This window comes from Pelophylax lessonae, assembly GCF_965119305.1.
Source record: "Pelophylax lessonae genome assembly, chromosome: 2".
NCBI classification, from domain to species: domain Eukaryota; kingdom Metazoa; phylum Chordata; class Amphibia; order Anura; family Ranidae; genus Pelophylax; species Pelophylax lessonae.
Window position 1 is genome coordinate 160,480,854 of NC_138769.1, and position 23,293 is coordinate 160,504,146.

The following is a 23,293-nucleotide window of genomic DNA, read 5'->3' on the forward strand; positions in this document are numbered from 1 at the left end:
AGTAACAGGCCTGGGGGCACTGGCGGATGAACCCCCCCAGAGTAGCAGTATGAGGCGCAACCAAGTACCCCCCCCCCCCACTGTCCACTACCCGGTATAGCACCTGAGATTTACTTAGGGGACACCCCACTAAAAGTGTCCCGGGGTTCCAGAGCCCAGGGTAGGGAGAGGGCAGGGTAGGAGGGGAAGGTACTAGGTGACCCCTCATAGTGGAGGAGGGTTGTAGGAGGTGTGGGTACCAAAGGGTCCTACTCACCTACGGAGGAGCCCACGTCCGCTAACCAGACGGGGCGACTGTACTTAACGGACCACGCTGCTGAGGGTGGGCGTCCATCCTGACAGACTGGCTCTGCACCGCAGTGAGGGCACTGTCGGCCGAGGGGCACGCTGCGACACTGGCATGCCAGATGTGCGTCCCGGTGGGGTGTTTAATCCGCAGGCCAGTTCCCGTCCGAGGGACTATAGTTGCTATGGAGACCCAGTGCGGAGCTACGGTCTGCAAGCACTCGCTGGCACAAACTAGGAGACCGTAAGGCTCTCATAGCCAGTCCGAAACCCAGCCGGTATTCCACAGGGACTGGAGTCAGCAACAACAAAAAAAAAAAAACGAGAAAAAGCAAGAATGAATTTCACAAACACCATTTAATGATCAGTGAAAATTCGAAGCATATGTGGCGCTCTTTCGGTGGCATTAGAAAGTCCAGTGCCAAGTTCATGAAAGCCACAATACCATTTCCACTGCGTGTGACAAATTTGGGTAATTTTTTTTTTTTTTTCCGACACTTACAATTCACAAATTAAAAAAACTCATCACCATATCGAATGAGAATTGTGTAAGTAATTCAAACTTCTTCCCGGTTGGAGTCAATTCCGTCGTACATTCGGTATGGTCTGTGACACCAACATTTAGCTTCAAAAATGCCTTACTGACAGGTACATGAATCTATCGCAAGTTTGCCACATGTTGCATGGACAGGAGGCAGACTTCTAAAGTGTCTAGGACATTCTTTAGGAATGCCAAGAAAGTGTGAACTAAAATTTCTACCTCTAATAAAACTATTGCAGACTTCAAAAAAACATTTTTTTCCACTTTCAGTAAAAATCTTAAATGTAGCTGTAAGGTTTATACAATTCATTTTAGTAGTACATGCGGGTCACATACCTCAACGTCACACTCTTCACCAACAGAATATTTTGTCTGTATCTCCATCCAGGTTTGGTCAACCAGCTTGTCTAAAGACACAGTGTTATGATGAACCATCTCAAGGACCTGCTTCTCATACCACATAGGGAACTCTTCTTTCAGCCTTTAACAAGAAATTCACACCATACAATATGAGCAGAATTCTACAACCTTTTAAAAAATAAGTTTGGGTTTCTCTTTTTTATTTTTTTAAATGTAGACTTACCTAGGCGGATGCTGCATCTGTCCCATGTCACCTCTGCACTAAGAATCGAGCAATCGAACACCGCCGATCACTCGTTCTTTGTTGGGAGTACAATGTATGCTACCTTTTTGGATTTTAATAAACCTTTTTAGTGGTAATGCGTAAGATTAGTGTACCCTGCTCTTTTTCAGTGTAATTGGATACCCTTGGTCCTGTGGGGGAAGCAAGACCGCAAGTTTTGTCCATTCCGATCACTCACCCTTCTCGCATATCACTTGAGTGCAGGAGAGATACGGTTTCTGACTTCTGTGATGTCAGACTTCAGACCGCTCTCTGCTGAAAACGTGTCACAGGAGTGCAGAACGTACTGCACTACAGTCAAACAAGCTTTGGTTGTACAACTCCTTTAAAGTCAATACTGTTCTAGGTTCACATTTAAGCAGGTGCCATTATTCCTAAAGGCACACTGCACTCAGAAAAAAAAAAAAATCCAAACTCCCACTAGGAATTGCACTTGTGGTTCCCAGTGCAGGCTGCGATTTCTAAAATGCTGCAGGGACCTTTCACTGAGTTTCAGGAGACATTGCAGCCCAATTCAAATGAATAGGCTGCCATGAGCGCACATTATGTGGCTTGCAGAGCTGCATCAATAAGAACCTAGTGGTTGAAGTTTAGAACTAGTGAAGGGTTTGGGATCTCGGGTTTAAAACTGTAGTTCTTATTGGGAGGATTTCAACTCCATTGGGCTTGAGCTAGGCTAGAAGAAGATGTGGCAGAGGCAGTAAAGCACACATTCACTGAAAATAAGACTGGCGTGTGCTTAAACCCCAAAAAGGTGCTCATATCCTATTCTGAGAGAACAGGCAGAAAGGCCCTATATGTAGGTGATTTTACTTACTGGGAAGGACCAAATGAATGCATCAAGCCATTTACTTTAGAAGGTAGTCATCTGTACCATCACATACAGGACAGGCATATTGTGGCTCAAGCACTTTAAAACAGGCCCTCAATTACTTATAGGCATTGTGGAGAAGCAACCAGACCTCTGATGTAAATGGCAGAAGTTTCTAAGCGGTTAGAAACCGATTCAATTTTGTTGAGATCTTTGAAAAATAACAACTTCACATTAAAAGAAGCTAAAAGATAATGGACGGCTTCTTTTAGAGTATTATTCTCAATTTTGCAGCCAAATTGGGATAACATTTGTTACACGATTTAATTTACATACCATAAAAAAGTAGGTTTCTATTGCCTCTAATCTTACCCCTGTCATCTGTTCATTCTTTTTATAGATCTACAATACACTTATGCTGTTGACATTGCTAATGAGTACACGGGACAAGGTTTCGAGTCCCTAGAAAGGTTTATAGTACTCACACGATCTACTCCTCCTGCACCATATTAAGACTGTATCCTAACAAAAGCATTAAACGATCTTGAAGGCAGACTTCTCCATTGTATGTCAACAAGGGACTCAAGTGTCGTGGCAATCCAAGTGGAAGTTTGGCCCTCTCCTTCCACCAACAGTTTTCTGGGACAAATAGGTTCCAGAAGACTGCGGGACCATTCAAAAAGCGAAGTGCGGCTTACACATGCGCAGTAGGAAACCCACTGTGAAGCCATAAGGCTTCACTGCCGGTTTCCCCTACCCAATATGCCAGCGCCCATACCCGAAGCTGCATGAAGAATCAGCACGGGTGAAGACATCCCTGAACAGTTATGCGTCCTTATATGAAGCTCAGCAGCTACAAAAATTTGTAGCGGCTGACTTGTGGGAGACTGGAGCTCCTCTAACAACCACCAGAGCCTAAATCAGGCAAGCATTTATGCCAGTGTCTAACATTACCTTCACGTGTCAAATTCAGATCCTACTCTTACAACATGTCACTATGGCAGCAACAGATTCTTAAACAGATAATAAAAAGGTATGCCAGTGTTCGGAGTGGGGCAAGTCTGTGCTAAGAAACAGTCAATGTGACAGCTTCAGGGCTCAACAAATCCCAGGTGCCAGGTCACCATGACTGCAAATTGCATCCTGGATTCTCCCCATGTGGTCCCCTTGCTTGCTCTCACTGCCCACCCACCTCCGACATCTCCTTCCCAGTTTGATAACTTGGGTTGAGGGCTTGATCTGTCGCCATTTCTGTACCACTGGGGAGTGCATATCAGTGGTGTCCCATCAGTGGAGAAAAACTAAAGTTTTTTTTATTCCATCTTTTTTCGTTTGGCACCAGGCGTGAGCAATTCCTATTGCACGACGTCCCGGACATGCAGTACTGGGTGCCAGGCAGCTGATTTAAAAAACTGGCTCATAACTTTTTTTTAGCTGGCTCCTAGATTCAAAGCATAGTTTGTCAAGCCCTGGACAGCTTCCTGCACGGTACTCTATCCCTGGCCCTATTCAGCCATTGGCTGAGGAAATTCCCCAGCCGAATGCTAAAAGTAAACAAGTAGCTGGTGATACAGGGGGTCATTGCCCAAACAATGCCCATAATTGGGAAATGGCTGGTCACTGGGTAGGCAGAGCCCGATGGGGAAATGAGACTAGTGTCATGTGCAGTCAATCAAAAGTAAAGGAGACCTGATTGAACTCGGTCCCCTATCAGGCTCTGCCCACCCCACCTAAAACAAATTCCGATTCTATTACATGTGTATGGCCACAGAACCTTTGGAATGGTTGACAAAGAAAAATTCAATTTTAGAATGTTTGGTTGACATCATGGGGTGCATAAAACTGGATCCAATCTTGCATTTTATAGAAGATCTTGTAGAAAAAAAAAAAAAAGTTTAAATGTTTGTCCAAAATACAGCTACTTACAGTTCTGTCACTTCCTGTTCTTCGTCCCACGCCTCTTTATGAGTTAGCTGATTGCTTCCGGTACTTTTACATGTCCAGATCCGTTCTGCGTAACGCTGCAAGCGGGCTTCATATTCTCTGTAGACAGCTGGTTAAGGATAATTCTGGCAGACTACCATTTTATTGCTCATGAACAGCAAAGTTGACAACCTTTAGTTAAGTGTTGTGGATTGAAAATGAAGACAAAGGCTGGCCACACAAGTCATTTTCTTTCATTGAATCTGCTGGTTGAACGAAAGAAAAAGGACTCAATTCTATCCACACACAATGGGGGAATCACTCCCGTTCGAGTTAGGCCTCATGTACACCACAGCTGATAATCTGACGTTTAGGAGTAGTTTGGAGTTTTTTTTTTCAGCAGCCCCCGAACTCTCCACTGTTATGTGCACATGTACACTCATCGTTTAGGCTACATTCACACCTGAGCGTAGCGTTTTTCGCGCGTTTTTTACCGCGATTTTACCGCGATTTTTGCGGCGTTTTTTACCGCGATTTTTACCGCGATTTTTGTGCAGGCGTTTTTAGATTGAATAGAGTTCAATGGAAAACGCCTGTAATCTGCCCAAAAAGAAGCTCATGTACTTTTTTGAGCGTTGGGCGTTTTGTATACAGCGTCAAAACGCTCAGATGTGAACAGGGGCCATTGAAATGAATAGGATTTGTCTTGTTGGGCGTTTTGAGAGCTGATCCTAGAGCAGAAAAACGCCCCAAAAACGCCCCAAAACGCCTAGATGTGAACGGAGCCTTATAGGCAGTTGAGGATAGAGGCATTTATTTTAAAGCAGAAAAATCACGTTCAGGACTGTAGTTTACCGGCATTTCAACGCCAAATGCGTGTAACTGCACGTTTCCTTTATAAGCGTTTAACCACTTCTGGACCGGAAAGGTTTTTTGCCCCCTTAATGACCAGGGCATTTTTTGCGATTCGGCAGTTACTTTAATGGACAATTGTGCTGTCGGGCGACGCTGTACCTAAATAAAATTTGTCCTTTTTTTCCCCACAAATAGTGCTTTCTTTTGGTGGCATTTGATCACCTCTGCTATTTTTATTTTTTGCGCTATAAACAAAAAGAACGACAATTTGGGGGGGGAAAAAAAAAAAAAAAAAAAAAAAAAAAAAATTTAAATATTTTTCACATTCGGTTACATAAAATATTCCCAAAAAAAAAAAAAATCATAACACGCAATAAGCGTATTTTGATTGGTTTGCGCAAAAGTTATCGCATCTAACTACGGGAAAGATTTGTCATTTTTTTACTAGTAATGGCTGCAATCTGCGATTTTTAGCGGGACTGCGACACTGCGGCGAACAGATCAGACCCCTGACTGACTGACACTTTTGGGGGGGGGACCATTGACATTACTACAGTAATCCGTGCTAAAAATATGCACCCAAGGTTGGTTCCAATTCAGCATCCACCCCCTCAAGGGGTTGGCATTACAATATCCTTCTAGAGAAGCTTTTGTGAATAGAAAAAAAAATAAAGAAAACTGTAAAAATAGCCCAATTTTTTTCTATAATGTGAAAGGTAATGTTACGCCGAGTAAATTGATACCCAACATGTCATGCTTCAAAATTGCGCATGGGGGCGAATGCACCGCTGGGACCACTTTTATGCTGAAGCAGACAGCCCGTTTAAAAAAAAATAATAAATAAAAATAAATAACGGGGTTATGGCAGCTGCTAACATAACCCTGGTATTTAAGGTCAAAGTACGACGTAAAACTGCAGCTGGTGGTCCGGAAGTGGTTAAAGATGGCTTCCAACCCGTATTCTCTGGCATCTTTAAAGAGCCAGACATTATCTGCTAGGACCGCTCAGGGCCAATTTACCCCTTCGTGCTGACAACGCAAATATGGGGGGGGTGCTTGCAGCTGTATGCTTACGCGCCTCAACGAAACGCATATGCAAGTCACGCCTGCACATGGAAGCCATGTTCAAACCATACGTGAGGTGTCGCCGTGATCATTCGAGCGAGAGCAATAATTCTAGCACTAGACCTCTAACACTCAACTGGTAACTGTTAAAAAAAATCTTAATAGGCCACGCTTTTAAGTACCGTAATTTGTTCCCATTCCATGAGTGTGCACAATTTTAAAGCATGACATATTCGGTATCTATTTACTCAGCATAACATCTTTCACATTATACAATAAAAAAAAAAAAAAATGGCTAACACGGTTTTTTGTTTTTTAATTCGTAAAATTGTATTTTTTTTTATTTAAAAAAAAAAAAAAAAAAAAAAAATTGTTGAGCAAGGAATCACTAGAATAGGCCAAAAAATGGCCAACTAGCCCATCCCCTTAAAAAGTGCCACAGCCTATATATCGCCACCTAAAGGAAAATGTCCCAATGCCACCCTGTGCTCTAACACCACATACAAAGGGAACACTAAAAGGGGGGCTGCCAAAAATAGAGGCAGAGAGCATGCTGCAGGACCTAATTTCACCCTCATGGTGGGAGGGCACACATTTTATGGTGCAACAGTCTGCACTGATATGACCAGATTAATTTGATTCAACTTCTGCGCTAATGCAAATGTATCTCAGTTGTACCAAACGTCTTTGCATAACACATCCCAGCTCTGCTCCAGAGTGCTCCACAAGAAAGCTGTGGAGAATATCAATGAGTACCTGCCTCGGCCACACCTTGCAACTTGGCATCTCATAACAGAACTTTGTCTAGGGATGGGGGTGGCCAAGTCATCTGATTTCACTTCTACCTTCTTACTACCACACCTTTCTTAACCCTACCCTGTCTAGAACAGTCATACAATTCATCTCCAGTGCAAAAAAAAAAAAAAAGTAAAAATGTTTTGAGTGCAACTACTGCTTCACTGTCATAGAAAGGATGGTATCCTCATCTTTTTAAAGAGGGGGGGGGGGGGGGGAAGAGATACTATCAAAATATATAAAAATGAATTTTTTTTTTTTTTCTTTAAAAGTGAGTAGATCCAACTTCATTGACAGTGCAAATAAAGACAAATTCCCAATTGGATACCGTACATATATTACAATGTAAAAATATATTCGGATTTAATAGGGCAAATAATTTCACACACGATTAGAAAACCTCTACCAACCTAAACAACGCTCATAATGAACAAAACACTAAATATTTTAATTCCCTATATAAAACTATGATGAATAGTAAAGCGAAAAAAAATTGCACACATGTAAAAATAGAAGTACACCAGAAAGTATTTCTATATAAACAAACAATCACACCCCACTTCACTTTGTACTAACAAATTCAGGTTTAGATGAATATTTTAGAGGTGAACCAAGATGTGTGCTGAAACCAAAAATTCAGGATGCCCTTCGCTGGAGACAGTTAGGAAAAAAAAAAAAAAAAAAAAGTGTACACATTAAAACCTTGGAATGTGACTAACTTGGTCGTCAAGTGTTTTACAAGATGTCACATTCCATTTTAGCCAATGAGAGCTGTCTATTAGTATCATTGAAATCGCTCAGACTATAGAAAAGTTTCCTGTACTACTTCCATCTTGACTTGTGCCCATAGACTGCGGTTTTGTCAAGGGGGGGGGGGGGTTATGCTCAAAAAAAAAAAAAAAAAACCACAAGCTTCTTCAAGCTGAAAAAAAGCTTTAATGTAAAAGCAGCTTTTTTAGCTGCAGTGTGCATGTTAATTGATGCGATTTGGATCTGACATTACAGGAAGATTGCCCAGGCATTACCTGAAATTGTCTTTAAGTCACATTGTTATAACCCTTTTATGGACTATTAGGACTTATGAATAAATGGTTGTGGAACAAATTATCGGAGTTTCCATGATTTCCTATGGGGAAATTCACTTAGATACACGAGTGCTTTGGATTACAAGCGTGTTTCTGGAATGCATTATGATCGCAATCCAAGGTTTTATTGTGTGCTATATTATATACAAAGTATTTGACTTTAATTATGAATTTAAATGAATATGGATTTATTGTCAGCCATTATCGGCAATGCATTCCTTTAAATTCTGTCTTCACTCTAGTCCCTGTTGCACTTCCTTTGTGGTCTTAAAACATCTTGCTTGATGCATTTTTGGTCAGTCCCTGTTGCACTTCCTTTGTGGTCTTAAAACATCTTGCTTGATGCATTTTTGGTCAGGAAAAAAAAAAAAAAAAAAAAAAAAAACACAAATGCACGTTCCCACTGAAATGCATTTTTAAAACGCAGCAAGGACGCATCAATAATGCACCTTTGCAAACAATTTTTAGTTTTTGAATATCCCAAAACTCTAAACCACTTGGGTCTTATTACTTTTTTAAAAGTGCAGATATACTTTTTTGTAGCCTTTCCAAATATTTCAGGTGTGTTCCCAAACTCTTTGGTTAAAGTCCAAACTGTTCAGCCTACAAATTAATAAGCTCAAGGGCAATGGAGTACAGAAAAGTACAACCCCAATTCCAAAAAGCTGGTACATGGCCACGTTTAATATGGTGTAGCATCCTTCTAACACTAAACATCTGGGAACTGACTAGGGGTTTTGGGAAAGGATGGAGATGTATTTTAGCATTGATGGTGCCTTTCCAGATGTGCAAGCCCTTTATCCCATAAGCACTAATGCACCATCAGACGCAGCTTTTTGGACTGAGCGCTGATCCCTCAGTCCAAAGAGAGTTTGTAGAATTTCACTTACTTACGATGGTGGAGTCCCCATCTCCTTGTCAGAGTTGGGCGTGAAGAGGACTAAGATCCCTCCTGAGGTTTTCATTACTGTGAACAAATCTACCAGCTCTTTTCTGGTCTGAAAAGTCTGATTACCTGATAACTCCCTTTCCAGGAATCCTCCAGAACTGTCACATGAAAGATAGGCTCCTCCTCCTGGGGGACCTGTGGGACTACCGTTTTCAGGACCTTACCACCAAAGGTCTGATCTTGGGCGGAGACTAGATCAACCCTGTAGTGTCTCACAAATGTGTAGTTACTATACCAGGTGGCTGCTCTGCAAATGTGATCAATGGATGCCCCAGCCTTTTCTGCCCAAGAAGTAGCTACAGGGTGCATCGAATGTGACATTTGAAGGCATGGTCTAACTTTGGGTCAAGTAGGCTTCTCCTACAGTCAACTTTATCCATCTTGACTAGAGTTTGTGGCCACTTTACCCTTTTGAGTGCCTCCGAACAATTTAAAAACGGTTGGACGCTCTCCTGAATGGTTTAGTAACCACTAAATAGTGCAGGACACAGCTCAATGTCTAGTGTAGCGAAATTTTTTTTACACCTGGTTTGAGGTATTTTGGCAAAAAGAAGGGAGCCCCACTTCCTGTGAGCGATGAAAACCTGATGCAACATAAGGAGGGAGCACAGGGTCTGTTTTGAGTATCAATTTTTCTAGAAAACTGGTTAAAAAAAAAAAAAAAAAGAAGGTTCTTATATACAGAGCTTGCAGCTCACCCACACCTGGCCGAAGTGATAGCAACTAGTAGCGCAACCTTAAAAGGTTTTTTTTTTTTTTAGAGAAGCTTCTGCAAGAGTTTCAAAGGGGGTCCTTGGTAAGGGCCTTGAGTACCAATGAAAGATCCCAGGGAGCTACTCTTATACGCTTACTGGGACGAGACCTCTCGATCGATTTGAAAAACCGTTCACTAGTGCATTATTCACTGGCATGTGAAGACAGTAGGGCTGCTGCCTGGAACTTGCAGGTACTGACAGCGAGCCCCGCCTCTGCGCCATCTAGGAGGAAATCCAAAATGATGTCAATGCCTTTTAGATTTTTATTTTTGCACTGCATCTTAGAAGTATATACAGTAAAACCTTGGATTGCGAGCATAATTCGTTCCGGAAACATGCTTGTAATCCAAAGCACTCTTATATCAAAGCGAAATTCCCCAAAAGAAATAATAGAAACTCAGATGATTCGTTCCACAAGTCCTTCAGTTTATAGTCTATATACAAAGATTATAGCAATGTGATAGGTTGTGTAACCATAAAATGTCCATCCACAATATGCAGCCTTCCCAAGGGGATTAGAAGCAAAATCTAGCAGAGCTACAGAATATAAGAGAGATGAGAGGCGCCTCTAAGTGTAGCAATATGGTTAAATTTAATGAAGGTTCAACATTTAGAAACTCACATGGTTGATGATTAAAATAGGCACATCTAAGTATGCAGGCATGCGGGGTAAAGCTGTCCACATAGACCATCTTCTGAACCACCGACTCTCACCACTGTCAGTCTGCAATCGTGACCGGGAAGAATAGCCTGCAGTAGAGTGATCTGAAAGTGAGGCTTTGAAGCACTCGTGGAGTGCAGCGGGGAAGGGATGACGTTCGATGGCAGTGCGGAGGATGGTCTATGTGGACAGCTTTACCCCAGATGCCTGCATACTTAGATGTGCCTGTTTTATTCATCAACCATGTGAGTTGCTAAATATTGAACCTTCATTAAATGTAACCATATTGCTACACTTTAGAGGCTCCTCTCTTCTTTTTTATACATGACGCTACTTGTATATCAAGACATCGCTTGTATATCAAGTCAAAATTTATTTTAAAAATTTGCTCGTCTTGCAAAGCGCTCTCAAACCAAGTTACTCTCAAACCAAGGTTTTACTGTACTTTCCATATCTTGTTGTAAATGTTCCTGGTTAACAGCTTCCCACCTTGAAGCAGGGTATCATCTACCCTGGCAGAGACCCTTGTTTAGTAGTAAGCACCGTTAAGGGTCCATGCTGCTAGTTTCAAGGTCAGGATATGGGGGTGATGGGCTCTTGATTGAACTAGGTCGCTCTGATCGGAAGGATCCAGGAGTCTTCTGCCATCTTTTTCAGGGGTGTGAACCATGCTAGTTTTGGCCAGTAAGGAGCTACCAGGATCACCCTTGTACCTTCCAGCCACATCTTTCTGATAATTCTTGGAATGAGTTGGGATGGCGGAAATGCGCAGGCGAGGCTGAATCTCCAAAGAAACCCCAGGGAGTCTATTCCTAGAGAATACTCCTCTCCACAAGAAGTCATTTACTACCTTTTGTCTCCCATAGCAAATCGTTTGACTTCTGAAGACCCCCATCTCAGAGTGAGTCCCTCGAAGATCCGGTGGGTCAGCTCCCACTCCATCGGACCCAGCTTTCTGCTACTTAGAAGGTCCACTAGCACTTTGATCGTCTCCCTTTATATGGATGGCTGACAGGAAAGCAGGCGAGTGTCGGCCCACGAAAGTTAGTCATGGGCTACCCTCATGTTTTGACTGTATGCCCCCCTGGTGGTTGATATATGCCACTGTCGTGACATTGTCAGACAGTACTTGGATAGGTCTGTCATTTCCTTTTGAAAAGCGAGTAGGGCTTCCCGTACCACAGCGAGTTTTTATGTTGGAAGAGATTTCTGGCTCACAGAGTGGAACCAAGCTCTCTGTCTCACCTGGTGTCCTATGTGGGCTCCCCACTCGAGAGCACTTGCATCCGGGGTGACTGATGTGTCAGCCAGAGTCTTCCCTTTGTGAGTGTCCTTTTCAGGCACCAAGCTAGGAACTTCCAGATGTTCAGGGGAATTGCGATCTTTTCCTCCAGAGAGGATGTTTTTCCATCCCAATGGCCCAAGAGGTTGCACTGTAAAGCTCTCATGTGGAGTTGGGCCCATTGGACCGCCGGAATGGAGGCCGACATGAGACCTAGCAGGACCATTATTGACCTTGTTGCCCTGGGTACTGAGATCGGCTGTTTTGTCACGTTGACTAGTTAGTAATCTTGTCCTCTGGCAAAAATAGCCTTTGGGCCACTGAATCGAGAGTGTAACCCAGAACCAACCGCTGGGATAGGGTTCTGTTGGACGTTTGTTGATCTCCCAGCCTAAGGGGGGTGAGAAAAGTTTTGGTCGTTTGAAGGTTTGTAGGTTTGTTAATAATTCCACCTTTGTCAGACTATGAGAAAACCGTCCAAATAAGGAATTATTCGGATTTCCTTCATTCTGAGCTCCTGCATCACTCCTGCCACGATTTTGGGGGAAATGAGAGGAACTGAAGAAATCCCCAAAGAGGGAGAGAGCCTGATATTGGAGCAAGCTGATCTGCTTTTCTGATCAGATAGCGAATTTGAGGAATGCTTGATAATTGGGATGAAGCAGAACATGTAGTTAGGCATCCTTCAGGTCTAGAGTTACCAGAAAAGCTGCCTCCGGAAGCAGGGATCTCACCTAAAAGACTCCATCTTGAATTTTCTGTACCGAATTGAGCGATTGACACCCTTTAGGCTCAAGATTAGGCAGTGCACAAGGGTTTTGTCCCGAGGAAAACTTGGGGAGTAGAAACCTGACGTGTTGAGAAGGATGAAGCTCTTTGATCACCCTCTCATCCAGTAGATCCGTGACTGCAGCCTCCATGGCTTCCCTTATGTGGAGTGACTCCGAAAGGGATGAGACAAAAAATTTGCCATTACCGGAAAAGTGCCATAGACTCCCCCCCCCCCCCCCCCCCCTGAAAGGCTGGCATCCCTGGGGTTTGTTATGGATAACTCCTTTATTTTTGTTGAAGATCCATCTTCTTTGGGCATTAACCTTTTCTCCTTGACTGGGTTTCTCCTCTGGGGCATTGGGAGAAAAAAAAAACAAAAAACAAAAAAAAAATTCCTTTTGGACGAGAAACCCTTAGGACTGTCAGCTATCTAATACTTTATCAAGTTCCGGACCAAACAGAAGGCTACTATTGAATGTTGCATAACTTGTTTGACGCGTAGTCACCATCCTAGGTTTTGAGCCGGAGGGCCTCTCTGGCCTGTGGTACGAGCGGATATTCTGACCACTTCCGCAGCCCATTAGCCATATACGCCACTCCTTTTTCTATCAAAAGTAGGGAGTCTTGTGCTTCTTCTGTGCCGGGGACCTTTTTTAGGTGCCCCTGAAGTTGCTCTAGCCAGAAAGCCATATTCCTGGCTACAAAAGCATTAGTCATGTTGGGTTGGAACCCAGCAGCCCCTGATTCATAGGCCCTTCTTAGTTGTCGCATTGATTTCACAGATTTTCTTATCCAGTGGGTCTTTAAGAATGCCCATATCCTCAAAGGACAAGTCTTGAGTTCTTAGAAACGTTGGCCCAAGATGCCTATAGCTTAGGGCATTTGATCGGGACCCCTTCGGTTTCTTCGAAAGAAAATCTTGAGTGCCTTAGGGAAAAACCAACTTATTTTTGGGCTCTTGCAGACCTCTATAACCAGTCGCATGCAGAGTTGGGGATCTCAACCTCCTGTATGTCCTCAATGATGTAGATAGCCTTAAGGAGTTCCTCTGTTTCTTCTGCTGGGAACAGATGTTTGGCTATTTTGGGAGGCACTGCTCAGTCTGGAATCCAAGCTATCTTGAAAGATTTCCTCCTCCTCCTCAAGCGACTCAGAGTAGGCAAGCCATGCCAGATGAACGGCTGGGGATGTTACTGTTTTCGCTCTGTGTGTTGCCCCAGAAACACCAGATGAAGTAGAGGGTTGATCCGGGCTCTTGAGCTCAGAAATGGACGTTTGTATAGATTTTGGAGTTGAGGTTATTTCTTAAAGTCTAAAAAAATCTTTAGAAAGGTTTGTCAGTATCCAGGGGAATCCTTGCGCTGAAGCATTTCTTTTTTGGCTTTGTCTGCCGGCTCTGTAGTTTATAGAGACTTTGGCTGGTAGTAAAAGACAACAGTGGGGGAAGGAAGGTCAGCATAAGAGACACCAGCTACCCTTCCTTCCCCCTAGAAGTGTATGCCCCAAAGTCAGAACTCCATCCAACTTCTCCCCTCCACTTACCATAAAACTGGGGCCTGGTTTAGCCGCCTCTGGTAGGGGGGCAAGGTCCTCTGCCATTGGGACCACCTGGAGGGGGAAGTAGCACACCAGTTTCAGGATGAACTGCTTCGCTGCCATCTTGTGCAGGGGGAGATTGAGAGGAGAGGGATCTAACCCACCTCCCCCAAGATGCTCGGGTGTGAGCTTGTCCCATTTGTCCCCCGAGATGCTGACGCCAATCCTAGACAGGGGAACTTCCTCCCGCACTGATGTGCGCTCCTTCCCTGACTCAAGATGGCTGCCGTGCTACTTTCGGTATGGCGCCATCTTGAAATAGTCACTTCCGCCACACACAGGACAACCGGCTGACTAAGGGAAAAACCCAGACTGGCCTGAGCAGAGGTAGGTGAACCACCACCTTGGGAGGACAAGCCACCCCAGCCCTTGCCCTAATTAAAACACAACCTGGTGTAAGGTAAGGCACACTGGGAAACAAGGTCAAAGAGGAGGCATCCTGTGAGGATTACAGGTTCACCACTAGAATTTCCTCCCCCCCACCCCAAACAGGACCTGAAGCAGGTGGTCTCACCAGCCAAATACAGGCAGAAGGAGGTGGTGTCCAGGGACACCTGCCGTGAACAGGGTATAAAAAATAAAACAGTGGATGAATGTCTTCAGCTCATGTATGCAGGACAAGAAAACTGGAGGGGCAGCCGGTGGGTGGCCATTTTAAACATATCTGAGCTGGTGTTTCCTGCAGGAGGAGCCAATCTCATGTGACTATCCTGGAGGATGACTTAGGAAAACCTACTTTAGGAGTGTTCACAAAATCGAGGAAATTTTATTTAAATTAGGCGACACCTAGTAGAAAATGTCACAACTGAAGTCAATGAAACTGCATTATAAAAATAAACAAACCCCACATACCTGTCACCCAATAGTCTCCCTGCATTAAGTTAAATGTTATAGTAGTATCGTCCCCCCTTCCCAATCATACTTGCCGGGTCCTCCCTCGATCCAGCACTGTGCCCAGCTGCAGCACCCCCACCCCCCTTCATACAGGGACTGACAGGAAGCAGGGGGAGCCATTGGCTACGGCTATTGTCAGGATAATTCAGTTAAAAGGGAGTGGGGCATTGTCTATGGATGCAGGCAGAGTGGCTCGGGATCAAACCTAAAAAAAAAAAAAAACACATGGCACAAAGAGGAGGAGCAAGGAGCGCCGGTGGAGGTTCAGGGCAACTCTGTGCAATACTATTTAAAGGATTGTAAAGTCAGGTTTTTGTTTTTTTTGTTTTTTTTTTTTATCTTAATGCATTCTATACATTAAGATAAAAAAAACCTGGGTGTAGCAGCCACCCCAGCACCCCCTAATACTTACTGAAGGGAGGAGCCAGGGGCTGCAAAGAGGGACCCGAGAAGAGGAGAATCTGGGCTGCTCTGTGCAAATCCACTGCAACAGAGCAGGCAAGTATAACATGTTGGTTAAAAAAAAAAAAAAAAAAAATACAGACTTTACAATCACTTTAAGCCAACCAAAAATACTTTGGCATCTGAATCTACAGAAGGTGTTTTAAATGCTAATTTGCCTACTCCACATTGTGGTACAACCTGCCACTGGGAGCAGAGGGAGGCCTGGCAACTGAAATTCTTTATGCTGAAGATTCTTCAATCTCTCTAAGAGATCATAGTTCGAGGCAACCCGCAGGACAGGTTTAAAAAAAAAAAAAAAAAAAAAAGTCCCTGCATTAAGATAAAAATGCCTGTGTTATAACAGCCGCCCCAGCACCCCCAATTACTTACCTGAGCCCCATCTCTATGCAGTGATGTCCATGAGTCCCTCGGCTGTCCGGGAATCTCCCCTCCTGATTGGCTGAGACACAGCAGTGGTGCCATTGGCTCCCACTACTGCCAAAGTCAGCCAATTTAGAGAGGGCAGGGCCGAACGGCATCTCCGTGTCTGAATGGACACAAAGCTGCAACTCGTCTCAGGTGCCCCCATAGCAAACTGCTTGCTGTGGGGGCACTCAACAGGAGGGAGGGGCAAGGAGCAGTGAAGGGGACCTAAGAAGGAGGATCAAGGCTGCTCTGCAAAACCATTGGACAAAGCAGGTACGTTGTAAAGTTTTTTTTTTTTTTTTAAGCTAAAAAAAAAAAAAAAAAAAAAAATGCCCCGCCCAGGCTCCCTCACTGGCTGTGAACCAATGGCTCCCACTGCTGTGCCTGAGCCAATAAGGAGGGAGAGCACTGCAAAAGCAGATGCTTTTGTGCATATTGCTGGATCAAGATTGGAAGATCAGGCTTGTGCGGGTATTGGTTGGGCTATAGGGGGGGGGGGGGGGGCTGCACACAGGTGGTGTTTTTTTTTCCCTAATGCATACAATGCATGAAGGTAAAACCTTCAGCCTTTAGAACCACTTTAAATATCCCTTTTACAGTTTTCACAAAGCAGTCACATTAACTTGGAAGAATAGAGTTAGATACCTGGTAACTCTTTCTATGAAGTCTTCCAGGGCAGCATCAGAGGTCTCCTCCCACCTAACAGGAAACACATCAACCATTTTAAAAAGCCATAACAAACCTCAGTAATATAAAAGTACTGGAGGAACAGGAAAATATACATGATCCTTCCATAAAACTTCCGCCTAAAAAAATAGGAATGGGTACGAGTGCTGCCCTGGAAGACTTCCCAGAAAGAGTTACCAGGTACCTTGCTCTGTTTTTCTCAAGTCGTCTTCCAGGGCAGCATCCAAGAGGATTTGGCAAGTAACACTACTGGGGGGGGGGGGGGGGGTCTACAGCCTGAAGGACCTTTCCACTGAAAATATTGGTCTTGGCTGGACAGGAAATCTGTCCTGTAATATTTTGTAAGGGTACTGAAGCTCGACCAGGTTGCCACCTGGCAGATCTGGTCTGGCGTAAAATGGCCAGGCCCTGGTAGAAAGGGCTGTGATCCCCCTTTGGGTGGTACCTGGTTAAGATTGGAAGATGTAAAAGATGCTAGTCTGATCTAATTGCCAGCCCTGTGGAGGTATTGAGGTGAACCCCTTCCTCTGTCCATACTGATGTCAAAGATTTGGGAAATGACCACTGACTCCAATGAGAGGTTCTACCTGCAACTAGGTGGAGTAGAAGGGACCCCTAATTAAATCAGTTTTAGGAATCATGCTGAAATTACTGTGGACCATTTGAATAATAATCCACGCACTGGAGGCAATAGGGACTAAAAAATCCCCTACAGCAGTGACCAGAATGCCACCCTAAAAAAATGACCACAAAAACCACCACTATGCCGCTTGGTTTGCCAAGTGTCACTGGCCCCGGGACCACTCAGGCACCATCCAATGAGCAGCCAATCAAGCACTAACCATGGAGACACTGCTTTCCATCCATGGTTGGGTCTGAAAATAGCTAAGAGATCACTCATACCTGAATCGGAGTGAACTACTGATAAGACTATGGAGACTGGAGCATAAAACAGTATTGTAGAATTCCATGATACCTAGACCATAATTACCACTGCAACTCCTGATGTGTCCAAACAGCTACAAAAGCATGGACTAACAACGCCCTTGACCATCAGTGTAGAAAGGGGTGACCAGGAAACCGCTCTAACCACAAAAGAAAGAAATACACAGAAACTTCTAGACTGCCAATCAGGTACTACACACATGAGCAATACGTATGAACAATCATATGGTACATTCTTGCAAACGCAAGCATAATGGTTCCCTCATCTGAACTTAAATGTCTGGAATTCTTCCCGAGTATTAAGTCCATGTCCCCCCCAAGGATTCTGGCGCTAATTGGGATACTGATATGAGTAGAGTTGGGTAGATCCCGGCTTGGAGAGGGAGTCTGTAGCTTGTTACACAACGTTCTGTTAAGGAGAACCGTCGGAAAATGAAGTCCTGCTATATCACCTCAGGCTGACCCCTTCTGCAGGTATAGCTATGTAAAACACTAAAAATAAGGGTCTCTACTGTGAAATATTCAGTAATACACTGACTGATCCTGCTTTGCACATCTCAGTTTCTCCCCATTTTATGCATTTTTCAGCACTGCCGAGATTGTAGACCGATCTCCTGACAGCCTTAAAGCAGAATTAAACCCCATTATCCCTTACGGCCAAGGAAGGTGCTTCTGTCTGATCTGTAACTTGTGGAGCTGTACATACGATGAGAGTCATGACACCAGCCATTTGATGGTTAAAGAGTTTGATGCAACAAGCACATGTGGCAAGTTACATTCCTGGATTGCTAACTTTAGAGACCCAAATCGATGGGATTTGTTCCGCTTTAGGCCTCTTTTGCACTGGACTAAAGCAATGCCTGTGTAGTCTTAAGGTCTATAGACTTTAAAAAACACAAAGTCGGGCCAATGTAGTGCAGGAACTACTTGAAGTTGCTGCGACTTAAGTCGCACAGATATGAACATTACTCATTGAAAATAGCGTATGACTTGTCATGTGACTTGCAGTCCCAAGACCCAGGAAAAGTCACAAGTGTAGAAGGGGCCTTATGATTCACTTCTGCTCAGGGGCCATTTAAAAAAAAAAAAAAAAAAAAAAAAAAGATACAGATTGACTACATTTGAATATAGTGCCATAACACCACAAGCCAGGTATAAGGTCCAAGTGATAGCAAATAATGATAGGCTGAAACACCCATAATTATTGCACATAAAATGTGCTGCAGAACATCATGTGAATGACCTGCCTCTGCAACCCTGGCTCAGGATATACTATTGTATTGAACATAGACACTGATATAATGTAGTGGCCCCACATCCTTAGTGTAGGCACACCCTCTTATATAGTGCCATAACCTGAAGACCCATCTCTACTGTAGGATATCTGCATAAACAATTGCTTTTGGAGTAGTGATATGCCATATCCCCCTGAAGCAAGGACTGGAATTGGGTCCTAAAACCTACCAGTGTCAGGCCCAGGTAATGTTTCTGGTAATGCCTGAAAGTGTGGGATATGATTGTCTGTGGGATGAAGCCTCAGGAGCCAGGTCTCCTGGGCAAACCATATACATGGACAGATACAACTGGAGTATAATCGAAGAGATACATGTATAAAGAACTGACTAGTGCTTAATCATGTAGAACCTGCTGCAACAAACCCCATTTCCTAGAGAAGGTGTGTAGAAAGACCACCAATATAGAGTCACTGATTGTGAACTCAGGGGGGGAAAACGAAAAAACTAACAAAAACCTAAAACCAAAAGAGTACTCTAGTCAGGCTCCCGCCCAGAGGTCTGATCCCCAAACTAGACACTGCCTATGTATAAAGAAAACCATATTGCCAACTGCATTATAGTCAGAGTTCAAACAGTATGCGTACAACAAAAGCTTCCCAAAATCATGGCTCATATACCGCTGAGGACTATACCGCTGAGGACTATGCACAAAGACAGTCACAGTAGCATCAAACAGTCACAGATAATTAGCAAAAGCCTTGATCTGCGACAAGAACTTAGTTGAACATTTGCAACTAGATGTCTAGTACCCAATAGTCTACTTCATGTCCAAACAATATCAAATGTAGACATACACTAAATTAAAAAAAAAAAAAAAAAACATTTTTGTCTCCATTTTTCATGAGCTGAACTCTAAGACTTTTCCATGTACACAAAAGGCCCATTTCTCTCAAATATTGTTCACAAATCTGTCTAAATCTGTGTTAGTGAGCACTTCTCCTTTGCTGAGATAATCCATCCACCTCGCAGGTGTGGCTATCAAGATGCTGATTAGACAGCATAATTTTGCACAGGTCTGCCTTAAGCTAGCCACAATAAAAGGTCTCTAAAATGTTCAGTTTTACTGTATTGGGGGGGTCCAAAAACCAGTCAGTATCTGGTGTGACCACCATTTGATTCACACAGTGCAACACATCTCCTGCACATAGAGTAGATCAGGTTGTTGTGGCCTGTGGAATATTGATCCACTCCTCTTTAACAGCTGCGCAAAGTTTATGGATATTGTCAGATCCTGGAACACGTTGTCTTAAGGGCCATACACACTATAAGATTTTCTGAAGACTTTTTCCTTTAGATTTACCAAAACCATATAATGAGGTCAAACCTAAACACTTTCAATTTGTATGCAATCTGGCAGGCCCTTGCACTACATAGAAAAGGTAAATCTGAAGGAAATCTAACAACAAAAGTTGGATAGTGTGTATCCAGCTTTAGATGCCGATCCCGAGCATTCCAAACATGCTCAATGGGTGAGATGTCAGGCGTGTATGCCGCCAATGCAACAACTGGGAAGTTTTCAGATTCCAGGAAAGGTGTACAGATCCTTGCAACATGGGGCCGTGCATTATGCTGCAACATGAGGCGAGGGTCGTGGATGAATGGCACAACAATGGGCCTCGGGATCTCGTCACGATATCTCTGTGCATTTAAAATGCCATCAATAAAATCCACCTATGTTAGGTGTTTATTGTCCATACCATAACCCCACTGCCACCATGGGTCACTCGATCCACAACGTTGACAGCAAACCGCTCACCCACGCGACGCCATACATGCTGTCTGCCATCAGCCCTGTACAGTGAAAACTTGGATTCATCTAAAGAGAACACCTCTCCAAAGTGCCAGACGCCATTGAATGTGAGCATTTGCCTACTCAAGTTGGTTACGACGATCTGCAGTCAGGTAGAGACCGCAATGATGACGAGAGCACGCAGATGAGCTTCCCTGAGACTGTTTCTGATAGTTTGTTCAGAAATGTCCGGGTGGCTGGACTCAAACTATCTTGGAGGTGAAGATGCTGGATGTGGCGGTCCTGGGCTGGTGTGGCCTGCGGTTGTGAGGCCGGGTGGATGTACTGCCAAATTCTAATAAAATTCAAATTAATAGAGACTTGATGTAATATACAAAAGTATAAATATATCTGAAAAAAACGAAATTAAATTAAAATGTAGATACAAATAAAAATATTTGATATTAATGCCAGCATTACTGCCAGAACCCGGAGACCAAGGCAGCAAGCAGAAGACAGGCTTCTGGCAGCAGATTCAAAGAGGTCAAAAAGTTACAACAATCCTGGTCAGCAGAGTGCATATAATTCATGAAAGGCATAGCCATCAAGAGTGGAAGTGATCAAACCTCGGGCAAGAAAGGAGGAAATAACCCCGAAGGTGGGGGGGGGGGGGGGACTCTAGTTGCCCCTGTCCTGAAGCTGCCTAACCTCCCTAGAGGCTTGTGCAGGCAGTCGGAAGGGGAGGCCCTTGCAACTAGCACAGAGCCTAGAAGAAAATAAAACTGCCTGTAGCTCCTCTTGGGCCACAGGAAACACAAGAACTGAGGTATGTGATGGCCTTTTAAAAAAGTGAATGTCTTTCATGTTTTAGGTGGGAGGAGACCTATCTCTCAGATGCTGCCCTGGAAGAAGACTTCAGAACTATAGATAAGTAAACGTAAATCATAGTTATTCCATCAGTATGAAAGCCTCTGACTCACTTCCCAAACTAAACTGATTTAAGCAGTGTAGCAATAACCAGGAAGTGTCTGCTTTGTCAAAGATCTTGAGCAACACTTCCAATGCAGCCTAATACCAAGAACTTGCAAATTCATCTGACTAAACCCATATAGACCAGAAAAGCAGGTCAAGGCTATACAGGCAGTCGCTTATCAGTTTATGCACAACCATGCTTAAACGTAAAGTCCTTTAAAGAGGCCTATCAGATTGAAGGTTTAATATACTTGTGTTAAAACTAGTAAAACATGAAAAAGTAATATATATATATATATATATATATATATATATATATATATATATATATATATATATATATATATATATATATATATATCTCTAGCGTTTACTTGCCACTCTCCAGAGCACTGTCATTTCTCTCTGCTGTCTCTTTCCTCTGTTATATGCGCGAGTCACTTCTGACGAGTTTTCCTGACACCAAGAGCTAAAAAGGGATAGCAAAGGGAGCTCCAGCCAGCACACAGCTTGAGATTGACAACCTCAGCTCTGTTCCTGTGTCCTGTCAGGATGCACCGATTGCAGGGTACCAGGGGCTTGTTGCCGGTACCATGTGACTGCCGTGACCGATCCCATCAGGTCACATGACAGTTGTACACAGTTGATGGCTTCCTTTCATGCCATCCTTTGTATTATGTGATCAAATTTGACCAGTCACAGCTAGCAACACAATTGTACACAGACCCATCTGTGCCATGCAATTTGCTTTGACCAATCACAGCTAATCACAACAGACTGAATGATTCTGTTTCGCTCAGTAAAATGCTGGCTTATAGCAATATAATTGGCTTGGGCAGGAAGGGGATAAAAGTGCCCTGTATTGAAGTGGTTAAAGTCAGATCCCTAGCAAGGCAAACCTAGTTCCAAAAGAAGCACACACAAGGGCTCCCTGGCTAGCAAAGTTAACTGCATCGGTATCATGCGATGTCCAATTTCAGACAGGACATTACTTTCCAAGATCTTTATAAAATTGAGATTTTGGCATTTCAAAAAAGGTGAACACTTGAAAACTGATCTTTAGGTATGATCTTTATTGCACTAGACTTTTGTCCAATGTAAGTGTTCATATCTCATACCCGAGTGCCCTCTGGAAAGTATCAATCACTTTAAGTCTAGTGCAATAAAGATCATACCTAAAGATCAGTTCACCTTTTTCGAAATACCAAAATCTCAAATCCCCATACCAGCAGAGTGGCTGTGGGAGTCCTGACAGCTGAAGATCGCACACCAGGATCTGATCTGTAAAAGGTGAACTAACCATTGAAATGGTATTAAACACCAAAAATGTAATATATTGCAGCTTACCTATCCTTGGTAGATTTTTTTTATGGCCCAGTAACACCTCCTGTATTAGAGTGCCTCCACTCTGGATAAGGGAGCCTCATTGACACCTTTAGACAGCAGCATTGTGGGTCTGGTGGAAGTGGAGTGGTAGGCTCCATTCACACAGAGCCAGCTCCGTTGCAAGTCTGCCTGCTGATCCTACTGAGCAGGCAGATAGCTGGTCCATGTCCACTCAGCTTATGCAGAATGGACACAACCAACTCTCCTCTATGGGCAGTCAGATGTAAACGGACCGCCGATCTATTTACACTTAACTGGCATCCGATCCTCCAGATGGATGGGGAATGGATCCGCACCTGTCTGTTTTTAGGGGACATGATGAGATCGGATGTCAGTGGGTGTCAGACAGACATGAGGGCAATGGATGGTCTGATGGGGTCCACCCGAAAAACTGACAGGCAGACCCCATTGGTCCGGCCATGTGAAAGGGCCCAAAGACGTACTAGCAGATTTAGATACACTAAAATTGAAGCCAAACTACAGTGCACACTGCAGTTA

At 43.7% G+C, this 23,293-nt stretch overlaps 1 protein-coding gene across 1 annotated transcript in view; it reads right to left on the bottom strand.

Annotated features, from left to right (window-relative positions):
• The window catches only part of BAZ1B (bromodomain adjacent to zinc finger domain 1B), a 143,758-nt gene that overhangs the window by 106,641 nt on the left and 13,824 nt on the right, over positions 1-23,293 (bottom strand). The window contains exons 2-3 of the mRNA XM_082244972.1: positions 4,207-4,323; positions 1,163-1,307 (exon numbers count right to left, since the gene is read on the bottom strand). Coding sequence (XP_082101098.1) covers positions 1,163-1,307; positions 4,207-4,323 — 262 coding nt within the window. The remainder of the gene's footprint in view (positions 1-1,162; positions 1,308-4,206; positions 4,324-23,293) is intronic.